We start from the raw sequence: 19,527 nt of genomic DNA, 5'->3' as shown, positions 1-19,527 counted from the left end.
AGAAATATCTGCTGTAGCCTACCATGAAACTACAGATCAGCTTCTTTCCTCACTCCACCATTAAAAAAATGTTTTTCTTTTCTTTGTACTGTAACCCTGTGGTGTATAATGACAATAAATTAACAATGAGCCTCATTCAGTGGGCCTACTCACTATTCTACAACTATTACTAAGTGATTACTACAGCTAATGTCAATAATAATTATATATAATGCAAAAGGTTAATAAGCACACGATATTTATTGGTTACACAACGAACAGGCTGACAACTACATAGACGAGTGATGGGAACAGAAGAAGAATAGGAAGAGGAAGAACAGGAAGAGGAGATGGGAAAAAGGAGGAGGAGAAGAAGTAGGAGGAGGAGGAGCTTGTTTGTTGACATCGGACGAAAACGAAAATCAGATGGGTGAAGACTGATGATAATAACTTAATTTCTCGCCGTCATCAAGACATACAGCCTTGGCGAAAGCTAAGGTAAAGCAGAGGCTGGTGAGCCGTCCTCTCACATACAGCTGACCACTATTTGTAGCCTGCAGCTCCACACACAGCTCCAAGCTAGCGCTAGCCCCACTAGCGCTGCTAGCTAGCATCATAGCAGGGAAAGTCATCGTTAGCCACAAGCTAACTGAGACACTGAGATGCACTGGTGACACCGTATCGGCAAGTTGAGGCTTAACTTGGAATAACAAGTGTTGCTCTTTGGTATTTTGGGATGTTGTGAGTGAATAGTTTAATATTTATTCTATGTGTGTCAGCAGCTATCTAGCGTTAGCGTTGTTGAGGTAAATCATTTTAAAGTGTCGCTAGCTGGGAAGCTAGCTAACTTAGTAACAGACTGCTGCTGTGTCTCCCAGGATTCATTGCTATATGTGGTTTACTAAAACTAGTAACACCGACCAAAAAGACAGCACAAGCTAGGTTAGTAGCTTCAGCTTATCAGCAAGAACAACTCAACATAGTATAGCTAAGAATAAGATGTATGTATATGTTTTTTTAAAAACAGGAATGTTGAAACAAGTTCTCTCAAAGTAGCCAACATTAGTTGCTAACAGTAGCCTTCCATAGGTATGACGGTTAACTTTGCTTAGCATGATAAAGGTCTGCAACACCGGCAAAGAGGAGGTCTGAAATGTGAATAAAAATACGCAAAGTTCCCCTTTAAAACACTGAAAACGGAATCAACATAAGTTTTCTTGTGCTGCATTCAGACGCCTTTCACAAGTAAAGCAAGTCTTCAGCAAAGTAAATATATCATGTAAATATAAGTAAACCTTTTAACCCTCAGCAGCAAAAAAATGTACCACAAATTGCAAGAATTTAGTTATCTTATATTTTTTTAAAGCTATGAAAGCTATATATATATAATTAAATTAATATATATATATCTATCTATATATATATATATATATATATATATATATATATATATTTAATAAGTATTATAATTTTAAGCAGGTTTTAAAGGGCATTTGTTTTTTTTTTTTTTGCCTTTCTTTCTTGCTTGCTTGCTTTCTTTCTGTGCTTGCACATTTTCAAGCAATTTTCCTGCACTTTTTATACAGCCTTAGGTTAGTTTGGCATTAAGGTGTTTTGATTATAATATGTCAACCAACTCTTGTATTACACATGGAAAATACAGTAAGAATGTGTAAAATAGACGGTAATTTAAATGCATTGTATATGTCTTGACTTAGTTTTGCATTTGTATCATTTACTTTAATTGCTTAATCGGTTACTCAGTCGTTACAAATTGTCTGTTTTTATAGTTGACACAGGTTCCCAGGCAAAAGGCACCAAACACAACATTTGTTGCATAAACTTAAAGCATTAAAGGGGTGTTGTGTTGAAGACTGTTTCTCAGTTGATATGTCTGTCCCCATCCACACCGACCCAAACCCTTTATCTTTTTTTATGGTTTGATACCTATAGCATTTATCACTTTATGGTTTTATTATTAACCTAAGTGTGTTTTAGTGTGTTTTAATTACTTTAGCACTTATTTTTTTATTTGAAACACTTACATTGTTCAATTTTAATTACTTGTATATATATTTTGTTCATATCATTTTGTTATCTTTTTTCTAGCATTTTTTATATATATTAATTTATCAGAATCAGAAATTCTGATTCTGATAAATTATTTTTTTATTTCCTCTTCTATTTTGCCCCATAACCCCTCTTTTTATGAAATAAAATGCAATTGTATTAATGTTTATATATTTATATTTATATTATTCAAACAGTCATTTTAACTCTTCAACTTTGATCAATTCACCCAAACATTAATAAACCATAGGAGATACATAACTGATCATTTTCCTGCCCCTCCTGTGCATGTGGACCAAAACACAATAAAATGATTTTTAAAATATTTTATTTTATTCAAAAATAACCATCTATGGTTTTAATAAGGAGAGCTTGAATTATTTTTTTCACTCACCTAGTCCTTGTCCACCTGTGCCCCTATCAAATGTAACCACTGAGGCAGAACCTATGCATTAACAGGGAGAAACACAGTTCGACAGGGGAACACACTTTGATACAACAGGGGAACAATGGAGAATTCCAATATGTTATTTCAATGGCTAAGGAAAGTTAAACCAATGTTTGTGAACATTAGCTGCTCTCTCTCAAAGCCACAAACCAGACAAACATGATGTCACATTGTATAAAGTCTGGAGACAATGAATGGGATCCACTCAATGCATTAGCATTGTTGTTGGGTTTTTTTTGGATGGTGAGTTCAGCAAATCTAGCAGCCACTTGTTTAATTTACCAGCATTTGGCTGATGGCTGGTGCTAATTTCCAACCCTGCTTTATACCTCATGACATCACAAATTTGAGTTGTAGCACTCCAGTTTATGGATTTGGGAGAGAACTGATCATTTTGCTAATATTTTTAAACTGTATTAGACAATAAGAATAACATGTAGGAATTTTGAAAATTTGTGAAATTCCTGTTTAACCTTTTGAAAACCGGATCAACATCACTTTTCTTGTGCTACTTTCAGATGCCTTTCACAAATATTAAGTAAAGCAAGTCTTAAGTTAAGTAATTATATGCAAATATATATATTGTAAATCTAAGTAAACATTTGAATCTTCAGCAGCAAGAAATGTCCAGAAAATTGAAAGAATTTAATAGATTTAGATAATTTTTTTAAGTCAGGAAAATGTCCAGAGAACTATATATTTATAGTGAACATAATTATGTATATACAGTTATTTTTCATATGTATTAAAGATTTTTCCGTGGGTGATTTCCTTTTTTTTTACATTTATTTTTTCTCCATTGTTGTTTATTTATTTGGGGGGGGTTATGCTTTTTAATTTTCTTGCACTTTTTTGTTAATGTTTTTGCTAATTTCTGGATAATTTCTTCCTAAGTTGCTAATTGCCTTCTTCCCAAGTTTTTAATTTGCCCAGGTTTCAACAGGTTAATGTTTAGCTGCAATGAAGGCCAAAGACAGTGGATAGATAGCAGCTTATTGTGGCACTTTTAAATAAAGTGACCATACACTATATTTTTTCACATATGCTTTTATTTAAACTTCACATTGGAAATATGAATTATTCCAGCCAGAATATTAAAGAGAATTTTTTGCTTTTTCCTGCCTGAAGCAGCCTCCTGTGAAAATGAATTTCACCTAACCTTGTCCTTTTTTTCCTAAGGTCCCCTGCACTGCCCTGTCTTTGATCTGAGCCAGAGAAGAAGAGGCTAACATGGCAGCCAAAGCAGGAGACAACCCCGACAGCCTCATGACTCTGGCAACAATCTTCTGCCTGAGGAACCTTAGGAAGACCATGTGCTACCAGGGATTCAGGAACAAGCTCTGTCTGCGCTCGGACATCTTCCTTCCCAGCGAAATCTGCGACAAGCTCGTCAACACGTACGTAATTTGTCATTTCTTAATTTTTATTCAATCAAAATATGTCAGTTTTTCAGAATCTCTGTTTAAGAGGGGCTTTTACTGCCTCGTTATACATTTTTTTTTCTGAAACAGATACATGGAGTTGGTCCACACAGACAGTAACTTTGAACCAGAGGAGAGCTTCTTCCAACTCTTCTCAGACCCTCGCAGCACCAGACTGACCAGGGTACAGCTGAGAGAGGACTTTGTAGGTGACAGAGATCTGGAAGCCATTAAAAAACAGGTGGGAGGTTTTCAGAATAAGCCGATGTTTCATTTTCATTTTTCACCTTTAGCCATTCACTTTTAAACTAAAATTAAAGTTAACAATTAACTATTGTTGTTTTTGTCCACCCCAATCTAATTTTTGCAGTTTTCATTTCCATCAGGATTTAATAACATTCCACTTACCAACTTCATTATACAGACAAAGGCACAACGACACTAGTAGACCGTGTGTACGAAGCAGCATAATTCAAGCAACTGCTTTATTTAAACATTTAGTTTGGAAATGTAAACCAAGAACAACTTTAAATGTAACCAAACCGTCAGTTAGAAATGTTAATTTGATTTGAAAAAATACTAGCTTCCTTTGTTAGTTTTATCTACCTTACTGTTATTCCGCATGCATACAGTTTTTGAAAGCGATTGAAAATAATAATTAGAGCCTAACCAATATGGGATTTTTGAGACCGATACCAATACCAATTTTATAGTGGGAAAAATTCACAGATTACTGATATGGTAACTGATATAGTGAATTTTTGAGCTGCAAATGAAAATGGATCATTTCTATTTGGATTGCGCACTGATTTTGCATCAATATGACTATGCAAAAGTACTCAGAAGGATGTTATCTTATACAAACAACTTTTATTTAGCATTTTATTTATTTAACATTACACACAAACAAAGAGAATGAATAAAAAAATTAAACATCAGTACTTTATGTGTTCAGCATCAGTCTTCACTGACCACTCAAATAAAGAATATAAAAATAAAATACACATCAGTACTGTATGCTCTTTGCTAACCATTTAAATATGGAATCAAAACAATAAAATAAATAGCTAAATAAACATCAGTACTGTTCAGTATCAGTCAATTGCTGATCATTTCTAAACCACCCAAGCATCGTTTTCTGCATTATATGGACTGTACGCTGATGCTGATATGCTCCGATATTTCTGTGAAAGGCTCATATGGGCCGATTATATTGGTTGACCGATAATAGCGGTTGACTGATAAATCGGTCAGGGTTCATAGACAATTTTAAGGTTTTAGCTTCACCTTTGCGGCAGAAGATAAAAAGTAACTTTGGTGTTTTTCAATTTCGATCATATTTTCCCATGTTTTTGTGTCAAAGTAACTGATGTAAACAACAGTTTTTGAAAATGGTTCGGTATTGAGCAACACCATTGTAGCTGGCAGCTGTGAAAAAAAGCTGCAATGTAACCACTCAGGACATAGTACACTGTTGACTTATGCCCACTAACTGCTTGTTTTCGCCACTTGCAGGCTCAGATTGTTATTCTAAATATCTGAAAACAATATGAAAAGCAGGGTTTCTCAAACATTCATTTATGTGTGGTGGCCCACAGCAATATTTATGAATACGACTGATGTTAGTTAAAAAATTAACTCAGTGAAAGTAGAAAATAATATTATCTAATATTTGTGATAGCCTGATTTTCAAAAGTGCTTTCTGTACGAAGAGTCTGGGTGTTTGACACTGCACAAAAAATGATTATGCATAAGATTAAATGTTGCTGCAAACCATTGACATATCCTAGGCTGTGATCATCAGAAAAATAATAATCTACTTGGCATGTAGTATTTTGAACATAATTCATTTTTTCTGGGTTTTTTTTCCATCTAAAAACATAGTGGCATCATGACAAAAACCTGGCATTTAAACAGGTAAAACTCTGAAAATAAATTTATATTTAATATATATGTTTAGGTCTAAAGTTAATTATAAAAAACCTCAATGAAAGGAGAAAATAATATTAACATATGATATTTTTTAAAGCTTGATTTTGGAAAGCACGTTTTGTGCGTGCGATATTAAAGCGGGGCCTAAGGGTTAAATGATTGCAGCATACTTAGGTCAGTATCATTGTATTTGAATGATTTACTAATATTTTACTTTGTGTGTTCTCCCAGGACCTGATCGAGCTCCACCTCACCTACTGCAACAGTCTGTCGTCCCGCAGCTTGAAAACACTGACCTGCTTCAGGGAGACCTTGGTGTCTCTTTGTCTCTTCGGCTGCAGCCACATCTTCTACAGGAAGGGTGGCGCCCCACTCGCCTGCAACGAAGACACTGAGGATGAGGAGGAGGAGAGCCCAGCTGCTAGGCAAGCATTAGAGACGGACTTTAACTTCCAGGGGTTCAACCGCCTCAGGTTGCTCAACTTAGGTGGCCTGCCTGATGAGGCGGATGCTGAGGCGCTGCTCAAACCCCTGAAGTCACTCACCTCACTGGATCTGTCAAATGTACAGTTGCTGGGAACAGCTTTTCTCACCCAGTGGAAAGACAGACTGGCATCTCTTGTTCTCTACAATGTGGACCTGTCAGAGGAGTTGGTCAATACAGTGGTGGAGATCGTCAGTCTCAGGTAAGAAGGGAGGAGGCTTGTATCTACAACTTGTCATTGTGTTCTTAACACACCCTGGTACTGCAGTCCTTTTATATGTTGCAGTTTGATTGTGCCTGCTTAATATATGGTGATAGAGTTAAAATAGTTATCCACTAGGCTGAAGTTATAGACTTTAACCAAGCAGTAACCTCTGAGGCTGAAAAATTAAGCCAATGCTGAAGTGTCAAAAGCTGCAGTTCCTCTAATGGCCACTAGAGGCTGGCTCCAAAACAGACTCAATCCCTATAGTATCCTTTTTAAGATACTCAACTTGACAGCAGAAATAAACATGCTTACAGTCTGGTACAAAAAAACAGTTAAGGTCTCTATAGCTAATTTCAACATTCAATTCATTCAAGTGTTCGGGAGATTAATTGAAAATTTGCTCATTTAAATTTAATTAATGCCCAAAGTCACGCATATGTGGGGATGTGGTGCTTGAGTGACAGGCTGTTTGTGAGTCATCACTACAGTCTATGATTCAGGTCCACCCCTTGCTCCTTTATGGCTCCAACCTCTTGTCTGAAAATGGTCACCTCTGGCACTAAAAACCTTGATAGTGACAGCTAAAATATAAACTTGAGGCTTCAGAACAGCAGTCCATTAATACAGTCTGAGCAAAACAAGTTTATGAACTCATACAAGAGGACTTGTTGAGGATCTGCAGGTCTTGTAGGTGCTTAACAGTCAAATTACATTCATCCTTATTAACTAAAGGGCCAGACATAGGTTTGTGGTGGACAAATAAAAGAAAAGTTGCATCCCTGAAAATTTTGAGTTATCATGCATTATGTACTGTATGGTATTCCTGTTCAGAGATGTAAAATATGGCAGGAGGGAATGGAAATTTATATATGTAATCGCTGAGTTACTTTCCTGGAGCTCTCCACTCATCACTGCAACACAAGTTGTTAAATAATTATTTATCATTTACAGAAATGATTGAGTCAAAGGAGTTTGAAAGTTTACTGAAAGTCACACAGCCACGCTTTCAGCGTGAATGCACAATTGCAGATCTACAGTTGTTTTCGCTTCGATTTGAGCTGCAGAAAATGAGTCAAAGCAGCCAAGCAACAGCTTTTATTTAACTGTGATGTATGCAAATCACACCAAGCGCAGCTGGGTTCATTTGAGTTTGAATTAATTTTATTTGATAGGGACGATGAAATGTATGTTTTTCCAATAAAGAGCATGAAACTGATGTGCTGCACTGAGAGGTTATCACAAATTTTGAACTCTTGTCCCACTGCAGAATGTAGCATTTTTACAATAAAACATACATACTTTGACCAAAAGCTGAATGATTGGATCTAAATATTACACGATGAACACTACTGCAAAATGCTCTAAAAAAAAACCCTCCAAAATAGGCAAATAGATAATATAACTGCCCTTTAAGTAATTATCCAGCAAATGATAGTGGGTCCCCAATTTTTTTTATTTGTCTTGTACATGGGGACACATGCACATGCGTTTTGATTTAGGTGTTAGTTGTTAACTTGTTATACTCACTTTATGTTCTTTCTTAGACCATATAAATAACATGTATGAATTTTGAAACTGGGTAAGATCAAACTTTGTCAGGTTATTAATTCTAGTCATGTATAAGGGGAATGCAGATATACTTTGTGTGCCGAAGAACAGGAAATATCTAATGTAATCTATTTACATCATTCTTTGATGATTGACTAATGGATGGAGACTTGTTAGAAGCATATGATCATTTTTTTAGTATGTCTGTAAAATCTCACACACCTTCATTTTCATTTTGATTGATTTACAACTTTGAATCGTAGTAAATTAAAAGATATGTTCAGATTTTTACACTGTCCTTATATACTTGCTCCCATCACACTGTTATTCTTAGTATTTATAACATTTCTAATGACAGTAATTTTACTTTAATTAATTTTTTAAATGGCCACTTATTATATGAAAACAGTGTGTCGCTGTCATTAATAAAACTCCTCATTCTTCAGGCATCTTGACATCTCTCGGGAGAGCAGGCGGACCTCCAAATTTAAGATGACCAGGAAAATCCTGACGGCCATCGTACAGCGTCTGGTCAATCTGGTGTCACTGGACATCTCAGGTCACATCATGCTCGACAACTGCACAGTTCCACACTTTGAAGAAGCTATGGGTCGGCCAAGGTAGGTAACCTTATCAAGAGTATAAATTAGATTTGTTTTAAAAAGTCTAATTCAGAGAGGTTTTTTTTGTCATTTACTTATGAACAATTATTGTTACTTATTATTATGAACAATAAACTTCTCTCTTTAAGCATCGAGCCATGCAAGAGCAGCATCTATCCTTTCCAGGAGCTGAAGAGGCCCCTGCAGTTCTTGGGCTTATATGACACCACCCTCTGTAATGTGACACACATCCCTGCTTATAAGGTACTGATGAGCTTATAGGGCCGAGCACACATTTCAGTTTATAGCTGATGATAGTTATTTATATCTAAAGGGACAGTTTATTCAGACAAACTAGTTAAGAGCATTTCATGATTGAATGGGAAAATGAATTCTTTAGTACAGATCATGTGTGCATTTGAATAATGCTTAATAAAGGAAGACTTTGACAATTTTCAAACAGCTTTGTATCATAGCAGTTTGAATTGTTTCTGTAAGGCCTGTTTCAAACAGCACACGTCAGCAGTGCGTGAGCAGTGCCAAACGTGTTGTTTTTTTATTTCAGCGCCCCCTTGTTAACACATTACAGCATCCACTCTGCCCAACTGAGCAGCACTTGTCAGGTGCGTCTCAGCACATCTAGAGAAATAGTGGCTCGCCGATTTTTTTACGTGTGCCGCGCACGTTTGTCAGCAGAAATAGACAGTGAATTTGGTGTTTTGTTTTTTTATTGTTTTTTTTTTTAAAGATTATTTTTTGGGGATTTTCTCTTTATTTTATAGGACAGTTGTAGATTGATAGGAAATGTGGGAGAGAGAGGGTGAATGACATGCAACAAAGGGCCACAGGCTGGAATTGAACCCAGGCCACTGCAAAGGCCTCAGCATATGGGGCGCACGCTCGAGGTGAACTATAGGCCACCCCAAATATGGTGTTTTGATGATTATAATGACTCTATGCAACCTTTTACTGCAGTTTAAAAGTCTCTCTCTGTCACAGGGATGAGAAAATAGAAAGACGTCTGTTTTTCTCCAACTTCCCCGCTTCCCTTCAAAACAAAAGCCCTCTGACAGTGTCTCTGTGGACAGAATCCCATCAGTTGCTGACACAAGGCATTTTATTTTGAAACATTTACAGGACTGCGTTGTCGGCAATGCAGGACCTTGCACAACTTCATAAATAAGTTGAATTTGCTCCTATAAATGTGAAAATGCAGTACTCAAGGCTGTAGGCAGCGATGCAGCACCACCGCAGCAGTGATGCAGCAGCGACGTTGCACCAACACTGCATGTTTGAACACCACAAGCTTGGAACACGCTGCAGCTCGTGCCGTCACACACTGCTGACGCATGCTGTGTGGAATGGGCCTAAATGGATTGTAGGAGACTTCCCTTTATCTTACCAGTACCCACATCTGTATCCAGTGGCTTTTTGCTGGCTGTAGGGCTGTTGCTCAAACTTCAGATGGTGCTTCTGTATTTTCTTATGCCTGCCACCACAGACAGGAAGCATAAAGAAGCAGATCGGGAGAGTACACGTTCATATTTGCTTGTTTGTCTATACACACACACACCTCTCTCTTTCTCAAACAAACTAACTATAGCACAAAGCACTGCTGCCTGTAATGTTTTCCTGTGGGTCTGAAGGTGACCTCAAGCAGGCAAGGGTAAAATAAAAAAAAAGCAAACAACAGGGAGCAAGAGAAAGAGAAGAGAGGATAAAGCAAATACAAACAAACAAACAAACAACAACAACAACAAAATCAAAACAAAGCTAAACAAAAATAATTCCCTGGTAAAGCTGTCCTGACCAGTCCCAGATCCATCCAACCTCTCAGAGCTTGGGATGCTGCCAGAGATGCCCTCCAGGGACATTTTTTTTCTTTATTATTATTCTAATAATATTTTTTAGTGTTTTTGAGCTGTTCAGTAGAGCTGTGAGTTTGCTGGTAGTTTTTCAAGCTCTTCCGCAAGCTTCTCTATTGTTGTCGGTGGTGCAGCATCATCTGCCATTTCACCAACATTAGCACAATGGTTTTTGGCTTGAGTTGGTGTCTTAACGCCCATTTTTCTGATCTGCTCATTTTGCCTCTCCAGCAAAGTGAATGCTCTATGATAAAGGCACAATATGTGGTGATAAATGGTATTTTCTGGAAGGATTGTGCTCAGGTGATTCAGATCTTGGACAGTGTGCGTCTTAACACCATATTGCATAACATAACTGCAAGTGTCCCACAAAAAAAATTACTTAATAAAAAAAAAAAAGTAAAAATATTTTTAAAAAGAATTAATGCACTGTTTGGGCTGTAATATGAGAAAAACACAACAGTAAATCAAAGCTGTGCTGATCAAATATGAATTAAGATTGGGTCTATTTTTGTACAAAGACTATTGTCTGTTTTTATGTAGTTTGCTATGGACCTTTTTCTGTATCCTGAATAAAGTCATTGTTTTACTATTATCATTACTATTACTGATTTGCATACTTCTCAACTCAAATATTTTCTGAAACAGATTTTAGTGTACTGTTTGACTGTAATATGAGATTGTTTTTTGGTTTTTTTTTACCAGCCAGCTGCCATATTATTTACTGTATCAAAATGGCCAAGCTTGCATTTGATTGTCCACCAGCGGGGATTTTTATTGGTCCTGTGAGGCCCAGTGCATTCTGGTAGTTGTAGTTTTTCCTCATCTTGAGCAAAAGTGAATGCCACAGTCCTTTTTCTTAGTTTTCTCTGTTTTTAATGTAGCATCAAAAGTTTTTGCATCACAGTTTTATAAAACACCATCTTTCGAGCAGTGAAATACTCCCAGACCTTTTTTGTTTTGTGAGTAACAACTTTATTTTGCTGGCTGTTTTCAGGTGACTGGATCAAAGAATGAAGACCAGGTCCTGAACGCCATCGAGGCTTACACAGAGTTCCGCCCTGAGCTGGCCCACAGAGCCATCAATCAGCTGTTTGACATCGCCAGGATACAACACTGTAGCCAACTGCTCCGAGCTTTGCAAGTACGATGACTTTAAATCTTTGTAGGAGGTGACATCTTTGTGCCATGGTCCAACATATGATGCCTCTGCCACTCTCATCCCTCTCCTTTAAACTTTTATGTCCTTTCAGCTTGTCATAGCAGCACTGAAGTGCCATAAATATGATAAGAGCATCCAGGTGACGGGCAGCGCTGCTCTCTTCTACCTGACGAACACAGAGTACCGCAGTGACCAGAGTGTGCGGTTGCGCAGAGAGGTCATTCAGGTGGTGCTAAATGGAATGGAGCAGTACCAGGAGGTCACTGTAAGTGAACTCTATAGCCTCATCATCCTCTCTAATAAAATAGGTTCCACTTAAAATTTATACCAATACCAAGTTCAGTTATCTTTATTATTGTTATTATATTGAGGGTCAGATAACAATATACCAAAATTCAGGTAGCACGTCGTGAGGCAAAGAAATGTTTAAAACAAATATAAACAATATAGGACAAACAAAAACATTAATGCATTAAAGTGCAATATTAAATTCAGTACCAATACCAAATCATCATTTCTGATGAAATAGGTTTCACTTGAAATATACCAGTACCAAAGTTGATATAGATAAAAAAAAAACTATGTATAGAAATATTTGACCGCTTTGTAGAGATTTTGCTTTAAAGCTATTTTTTTTAGCCAGTTTTAAGCCCCCTCAATAATGTCCACAGTGGTTAAATGTTTAAAAAAACTGTTAATAAAGAAGAAATTACACCAAAAGAAAGGCTTTTAGGCCTGTTGGCCTTTACATTATGTTCTTCAGGCTTGTATTGTTTTCAGTTCTGAGTAGTAAACCTTTCTGTGTCTCCCTCTCGTCCCTGCCCCACACCAGGTCCAGAGGAACTGCTGCCTGACTCTGTGTAACTTCAGTATTCCAGAGGAGCTGGAGTTCCAGTACAGTCGGGTCAACCAGCTGCTGCTGAAAATTCTGGAGCCAGCCAGGCAGGACGAGTCCATCCAGAGAATTGCTGTGCACCTCTGCAATGCTCTGGTCTGTCAGGTGGACAACCATCACAAGGAAGCTGTGGGGAAGATGGGATTTGTCAAGGTAACTTTTCTTAATTTGTTTATCTTATTCCAGTTCCAATGTCTGAATAATCTTTAAAATTAATTGAAAGGTTGTACTGGCCTTATTATTCTGTTAAATTATTGTTATAGTTATTATATTAGTGGAATGAAGTGGTCTCAAAATGACAATAACGTCGTTTATCGCAGTTATCTGTGGGACATTATAAAGTTCAACAAAAGTAGTTATTGTGACAGTCCTGCCAACGTGATAACTTTCCCACGTTTAACATACCTTTCTCAGACAAGTACAAACTCATTTAGAGCATCTTAAAACTGGAGTCATGATTTATTTTTCTTCTATTATCTTCTAAATACAACATTTAAACACAGCCACATCTCCATTGCACCGACAAAATACATACATAAGCTTTCATAGCTTTTTTTCATCCATCAGCATCTTCTTTTGTGGCGCTATATGGTGATTTTGGCAAATATTTTATCCTGTAAAAACATGCAGACACTTACACAACTCATTGTGTTGTTGTGAAATCGCCCTGACAGTTTTCAGCGGATTCTGTTTAAAGTTTTCTTTTCTCTGTTTCCTCCTCTACAGACGATGCTGAATTTAATACAGAAGAAGCTCCAGGACAGAATGGTGAGTCCCAGTTACTCCTCAGTCACTCCTCATTAATCTTTGCAACTTGAAATGTTATAGGCACACCTGACTCAGCAACTATTATAATCAGTAACCATGCCTGTATGTTTGTCTCACTCTTATATTCAAATGTAGTGGATGTTAGCTGTAAAGGCTGTGTGTTTGTTTCCCCTCAGTGTGACCAGGTGATGGAGTTTTCCTGGAGTGCTCTGTGGAACATCACCGATGAGACGCCCGACAACTGTCAGATGTTCCTCAACTGTCGGGGCATGAGCCTCTTTCTGGAGTGTCTACAGGTGAGTTTTGATTCTCTGCCCGAGCCTTATTGGGCCCTGCCCGACTCACCAGGTTTGGGCTGGGCTGTAATTTCTCACTATTCCCTCGGGCTTGTATTGGGTCTTGTTTCCGCCAAATTTATTTATTTGATTTTTAAATGAAACTGTGGTGAACTGTCTGAACTGTGGTGGACTTAATCAAGAGGGAAAGAGAAAGAAAGAGGAGTGGGAGAGAGGGAAAGAGAGAAAGAGGAGTGAGAGCGAGGGAAAGAGACGGAGCATGTGGAGAACAGGGGGAGAGAGAGAAAGGGGGGCTGCAAAGCGACTTGGTTGACAGTGTAAATAACACGCAGCGGAGGGCAGTGATCAAAATCTACATGCTGCATCACCATCGCCGTGCATACTAGACGCACCAAGGGTTGTTGCCTGTTATACACGAGATTATAGAAAAACATGAATACATGAAATGTAATATACTTAAGGTCTGTTTTTACAGTACAAATTCGGGTTTTTAATTGGGCTCGGGCCCTAAACTGCCGCCGTGGGTGGGGCTTGGACAGAAACTGTTCATGTAGGATCCTTCAGGATTTGTTCCAGACGTGATAGAGTTATACTGTATTGTGCTCTTTAATTATCATGCTTTTGAACTATTATAGCAGAAGTGTCTCGATATTTCCACTGTGTAATAACACACCTTTCCTCTTTCTGTGTGATCTTCCTCCAGGAGTTTCCAGACAAGCAGGAGCTTCACCGCAACATGTTGGGGCTTTTGGGAAATGTTGCTGAGGTCAAAGCACTGAGGCCACAGCTGCTCACCCCACAGTTCATCACTGTATTCAGGTGAGGGTACTTGAAAGCCTTTGGAGAATAAAACTTTTCTACAAGGATTTTGAGCTCTCCAGCTCATTAATACTAGATGGGCCAGAATTCCATACCTACTGGAAAAGCCATGAGTGGTCATTTTGACTGCCAGATTCCAAACTCTTGAATTTCTCATAAATACCTAATATAGAGAGGATTGTTTTCTGTCTCCCTTCACTGTGTGTTTTGTCTTTCTTGTCTAATTTTTTCAATTGAGCAAAAAATAAAACTAAATCCATCAAAGAACTTGTGTCAAAATTTAAGAGATAATAGCCAACACATTTTCAGCTAGTTATGGGTGCGGAAAGAGACAGTGTTACAACTGTCCCTAGTCTTCCCTACTTTTTGTCCCTTAAAGCATTGCAGCTCATGTTCGCAGCAACTCTCAAAGTTTACTTTTGACAGAGACGGTGATAGCTGCCAAGCATGCAAGATACAGCTGCCACCATGCAAAAATGTATTAATTTAACTGACACTGTACCCTTATTGTGACCACCTGTGGCTGAAAAAGGTCAAAATGATCACATTTTCTTTGCCTTTTGTGCAGTTTGTATGAATAACATTTTAAATGAGAATAGAATCATTTTTTAGGAAAAGTCATGCCCATTCTAGTGTTAATAAAACAATATGTGATATGAAGTGTACTCAAAATGTCTGAAATACAAATTTTTGAATGCAACTATTTATAGCGTTTGCAGTCAAATACAAAAATGTGTACGAGTGTTATTTCATAAAGACTATCAAATATGATAGTGATTGTTGTTTTCATCTGTTCTCACTGTTTGCTGCTATAACAGTAACCTGCTGGACAGTAAGGCTGATGGGATTGAGGTGTCATACAACGCGTGTGGCGTGCTCTCACACATCATGTTTGATGGGCCGGAGGTTTGGTCGATGGAAGATCCGCGAAGAGACACAGTGATGGACAAGATGTGGGACGCCATCCAGAGCTGGGACGTCAGCTCACGCCGCAACATCAACTACAGGTGATTATCTGTGCACTGTTCCCTTTTTAATCTCCACATGAGCCATCTTTTCATGTACTTAGTTTTTTGAAACCTGAGAAGATTGAGTTGATTTCCTTCAAAGCATTTGAAGAAGGCAATTAGCAGTGAAAAAATGAATGAACCAAAGATTATGAAGAAATTTGTAGAATGTATGAAAGAATTACCTTAAAATTAATGAAAAACAAAAAGTTAAAAAAAAATATATATATGATATATAATAATAAACTAAGAAATGGCTTGGAAAAAGTGCTTAAAAATTACAATATTTTGTAACATATTTTGAAATATACATTATTATTATTATTTTATTATTGTTATTGTTATTGTTATTGTTATTGTTATTATTATTATTATTATTATTGTCCCTAGCTTTTTATTTTCTAAATGAATTACAAGTTCCAAATTTGAATACTTGTGACAAGCATCTGAAAGCAGCACAAGAAAAGTGGTGTTGCTCCAGATTTCAAAGGGTTAATGTACGCATGTCATATTTTATCTCAAAATGTTTACATGAAAAAGTGTCAGTATCCTAAATGGATTGTTAAAAAATAAATAAAAGTGGCAAAGACCAGGAGGAATAGTTCAGACTGAATATTATTTTATAGCAGTTGATTACACTAAATGTAACATCCCATTATGAGTCACAAATTGTTGTTGTAAATAGATGACCAAATAATGTCATGACATCGCATCTGTATATTGATCAGTAAATATAACCAAACTGGAGCTGCTGTTGACAATGCATCATGTTATACACACTGCAGTTAGGGCTTCATCATGTGTTTCATGTTAGCATAAATATTGTGGGACATCTGGAAATAACATTCAGATCATTGTTGGTCAGTAAAAACAAAAGTCACAGTGATGTCAATGCACATAAAGATAACTTCTTTAGATCTAAAAATATAAACATTTATGTTAGATGCTAAGCTGAGTAACAGCGACTCACTCAGTGCACACTGAGCTGAAGCTGTGGTCCAGCTCTGCAGCACAGCTGTTGGTGGGTTTTTCTGTCCTGTTTGAATTTTTAAATAAACTTTGGTCTCTCAGGTCATTTGAGCCCATCCTGCGCCTGCTGCCGCAGAGCATCTCCCCTGTCAGTCAGCACTGGGCCACCTGGGCTCTCTACAACCTGGTGTCAGTTTACCGTGAGTATCTGCTGCTCTGCACCCTTTCAAAGTACACACAACATTTAGTGATAACATCTTCAGAGGTGTTCTGAACTCTCGGGACAAACACTCACTCACAGCTAATACACCAGAATAATGTACTGGTACATAGTTCTGTTCTGAATAAATATAGTTTGGCATATCAAAGTATTACATCCTCATCTGCTGTGTTAACAGTAAAATTTATTTTTCATTTGATCTTTTATTCATGCACACACATTGCTGATCAGTGTAATTTATATTGTGTGCACAGTAATAAATTTCACAATCTGTCTTTATACATTCCTTTTCATTCTGCAGCAAGCAAGTATTGCCCCCTGCTGATAAAAGAAGGAGGGATAAGTCTTCTAGAGAAAGTTCTGGAACTGGAAAGCTCACAGCCAGAGACCAAGGACATGGCCAGGTAGGTCCTACAGCTCTGTCTATACGCTACGCTTCAAAGAATGCTTCTAACCTGATCTTTATGCACTGGTTGGAACTCTTAAGCTAGTTAGACGTTTTTTTGCTAAGAAAAATTCTACAGCTGGTGATTCAGTACCAGGACGAGCAGCAGCCAGAAGAACAAGTTTTCTGGTTCAACATCCTTTTCACCTAGTCACTAGTTGCACCGAGTAAAGAGAATGATCAGATTTCTTTGGCCCAAATGTTTTTGTTGCCAACAATCGTGATGCTGCTAGAGGAGCCGCTGACTGAGTTTACTCTGAGCAGCATGTCGCTAAAAGGGTGTGAAAAGTCTGAGGCTGTTCAGTAACCTTTTAACATCTGGATTGACAGCAATTTTTTTATTGTTGCCTTCAGATGCCTTCACAAGCATTTAAACCCTTGAAATATGAGAGAATTAGTTTGATTTCTTTTGAAATAAAGAGCAACTTGACAAGAAATGTTCAGCAGAATGCTGAAAATTAGTAAAAGGTGACCAAAAAATGACCTAAAAATGTTAAATAGATATTATAAAGAAAAACCTGGGTAAAATAATGTACAGAAAACAATATTTATAATTCTTATGATAAGATATTAGGGTTTTTTTGCACTCCTCAGGCCTTTTTTTTAAAAATTCTCTTGTAACTTTTTAAAAATTTCTTACTAATTTGGGGCCATTTTCTGGTGAACTGCTTGTTTCTTTCTTCCCATGTTATTAAAAAAAATCAAGCCAATTTGCTCAGGTTTTAAAGGGTTATACATTCGGGACATTCAGGCCTGACGGCGCCACTGATAACACGCTTCTGAAGTTGCTCCCCTTTTGTGGAACTAACTACATAGAGGAGCTGGTAGCAATTTTGCCTAAGTAGTTTTTTAGTGTGCGTAATGATATGACATCATCATGTCATTAACGTTTATCATATAAGAAATTATACCAGTATCATTGTGAACAATATGACATGGCACAACCTTACTATATAGTAACTTTTTTTTAATTTACTTATTTTGTTGCAGTAGTATGTAGAGGGTGTGGATGCACCCCAAATAGCATTTACAGCTAAAAATCCCAATGTGGACTGCATTGTTTAACAGAGAAATCATTTCAGGACAGGCATAGGATTTATTGCCTTTATTGCCGGTATTTAACATTCAGTTAACCTGTAAAATATCTTATTTTTTCAGCAAAGTAATGGAGCAGTGTGAGAACTTCAAAGAGGACCCCATGGAAACGAATCATGGACAGGAGGTAAACTATGGACAGAGAGGTTGACCCCACAGGAGCCATGATTTCCCAGCAAACATCAGTCAAACCAACCTAAGGCCCCTCCTACTGTCATCACCACAAGGGTCACTAGTGTGCATTCTTCTTATCATTCTTCTTATTTAGTAGAGCATAAATGTGTCTCTGACCCTTTTCACAGCAGTTTGGACAAAACCTTAATATATGACACATAGGACTTAAGACGTGGTGCATGGTGTTTTGTTGTGAGGGTGCTTAACTTTGCTACACATAAGCATCTCTTCTGTTGGGACGGGTTTGTGGGTGTGGGTGACTGTTATCTCTCACTGTGTTTGTGTGTGTGTGTGTGTGTGTCTGTGTGTGTGTGTGTGTATGCGCGCGCGTGAAAGATTTAACGACAGAACAAAACAGTTGGAGTGATGCTCGGTGGAAGGAAACAAAGCCCTCCCTAGCTCACTAGCTGTGTAACATTGAACAAAAGGCTAAAGGCTGCGTAGTGACCTGCACCGCCATCAGAGGTCTCAGCTCTCACACTGCTCTCGCACAGTCACTCATGCTTGTGGAGGCCACTGAGCTGTCGACACAGTGAATATTAGCCATTAACGGGTGTAGGCTGCAGAGACGCGTCACACTGATGTTGACTGGAGGAAAGTCTTCCCACACTTTGTGGCACAATGATGGACTTCTTTGTTATATATGTAAATATTCTCTGTTTGTCTCATCCTTTTACTGTGTGTATGTTTTATAATATAACTGTAAACACTCATGACTTTACTCTATATTTAAATATGTTTAGGTTTGACTGACATAAGGTCAGTGCTAAGAAACTATATACAGAGTACCCAATCGTTCAAATGTAGTCTGGCAATCCTGGATTCTCTTGGCTTAAAGAATTATTTAGTTTAACATCACTTCTGTTTTTAATTATCTGGCATTTTAACTTGATTCTGGCCATTCTTTGTCCTGGAAGCAGCAGTGACCTTCATCCATGAGGGAAGTCCAAACACCTGAAGTAAACACGCTTTTGACCGAGCATCAGTGCTTGACCTCGCTAGGGTTGCCCCCTGAAAGTCGAAGATTTGAATAACCAGTCGGAGCCCTCTCAGTTGACTGAGATTCTTCAAGTCGAGCAGTCGTTTCTTGGAGGGACTTTGGTTTTTTTTTTTCAGTCAT

General features: G+C 37.7%; 1 protein-coding gene across 1 annotated transcript; it reads left to right on the top strand.

Annotated features, from left to right (window-relative positions):
• The first annotated feature begins 359 nt into the window (after window positions 1-359).
• zer1 (zyg-11 related, cell cycle regulator) lies at window positions 360-19,120 on the top strand. The gene is made up of 16 exons (XM_042509226.1): window positions 360-477; window positions 3,677-3,894; window positions 4,009-4,159; window positions 6,082-6,536; window positions 8,537-8,710; window positions 8,842-8,956; window positions 11,555-11,701; window positions 11,811-11,984; window positions 12,552-12,767; window positions 13,341-13,382; window positions 13,559-13,678; window positions 14,382-14,497; window positions 15,316-15,504; window positions 16,576-16,673; window positions 16,995-17,097; window positions 18,297-19,120. The coding sequence occupies exons 2-16, from the start codon at window positions 3,728-3,730 to the stop codon at window positions 18,382-18,384; spliced, it is 2,355 nt and encodes a 784-aa protein (XP_042365160.1). The 5' UTR covers window positions 360-477; window positions 3,677-3,727; the 3' UTR covers window positions 18,385-19,120.
• Window positions 19,121-19,527: the final 407 nt, after the last annotated feature.

Source organism: Plectropomus leopardus, chromosome 20 (assembly GCF_008729295.1).
Source record: "Plectropomus leopardus isolate mb chromosome 20, YSFRI_Pleo_2.0, whole genome shotgun sequence".
Taxonomy (NCBI): Eukaryota; Metazoa; Chordata; class Actinopteri; order Perciformes; family Serranidae; genus Plectropomus; species Plectropomus leopardus.
Note: the sequence above shows the minus strand (reverse complement) of the source record. Positions and strands in the feature narration are given on the sequence as shown.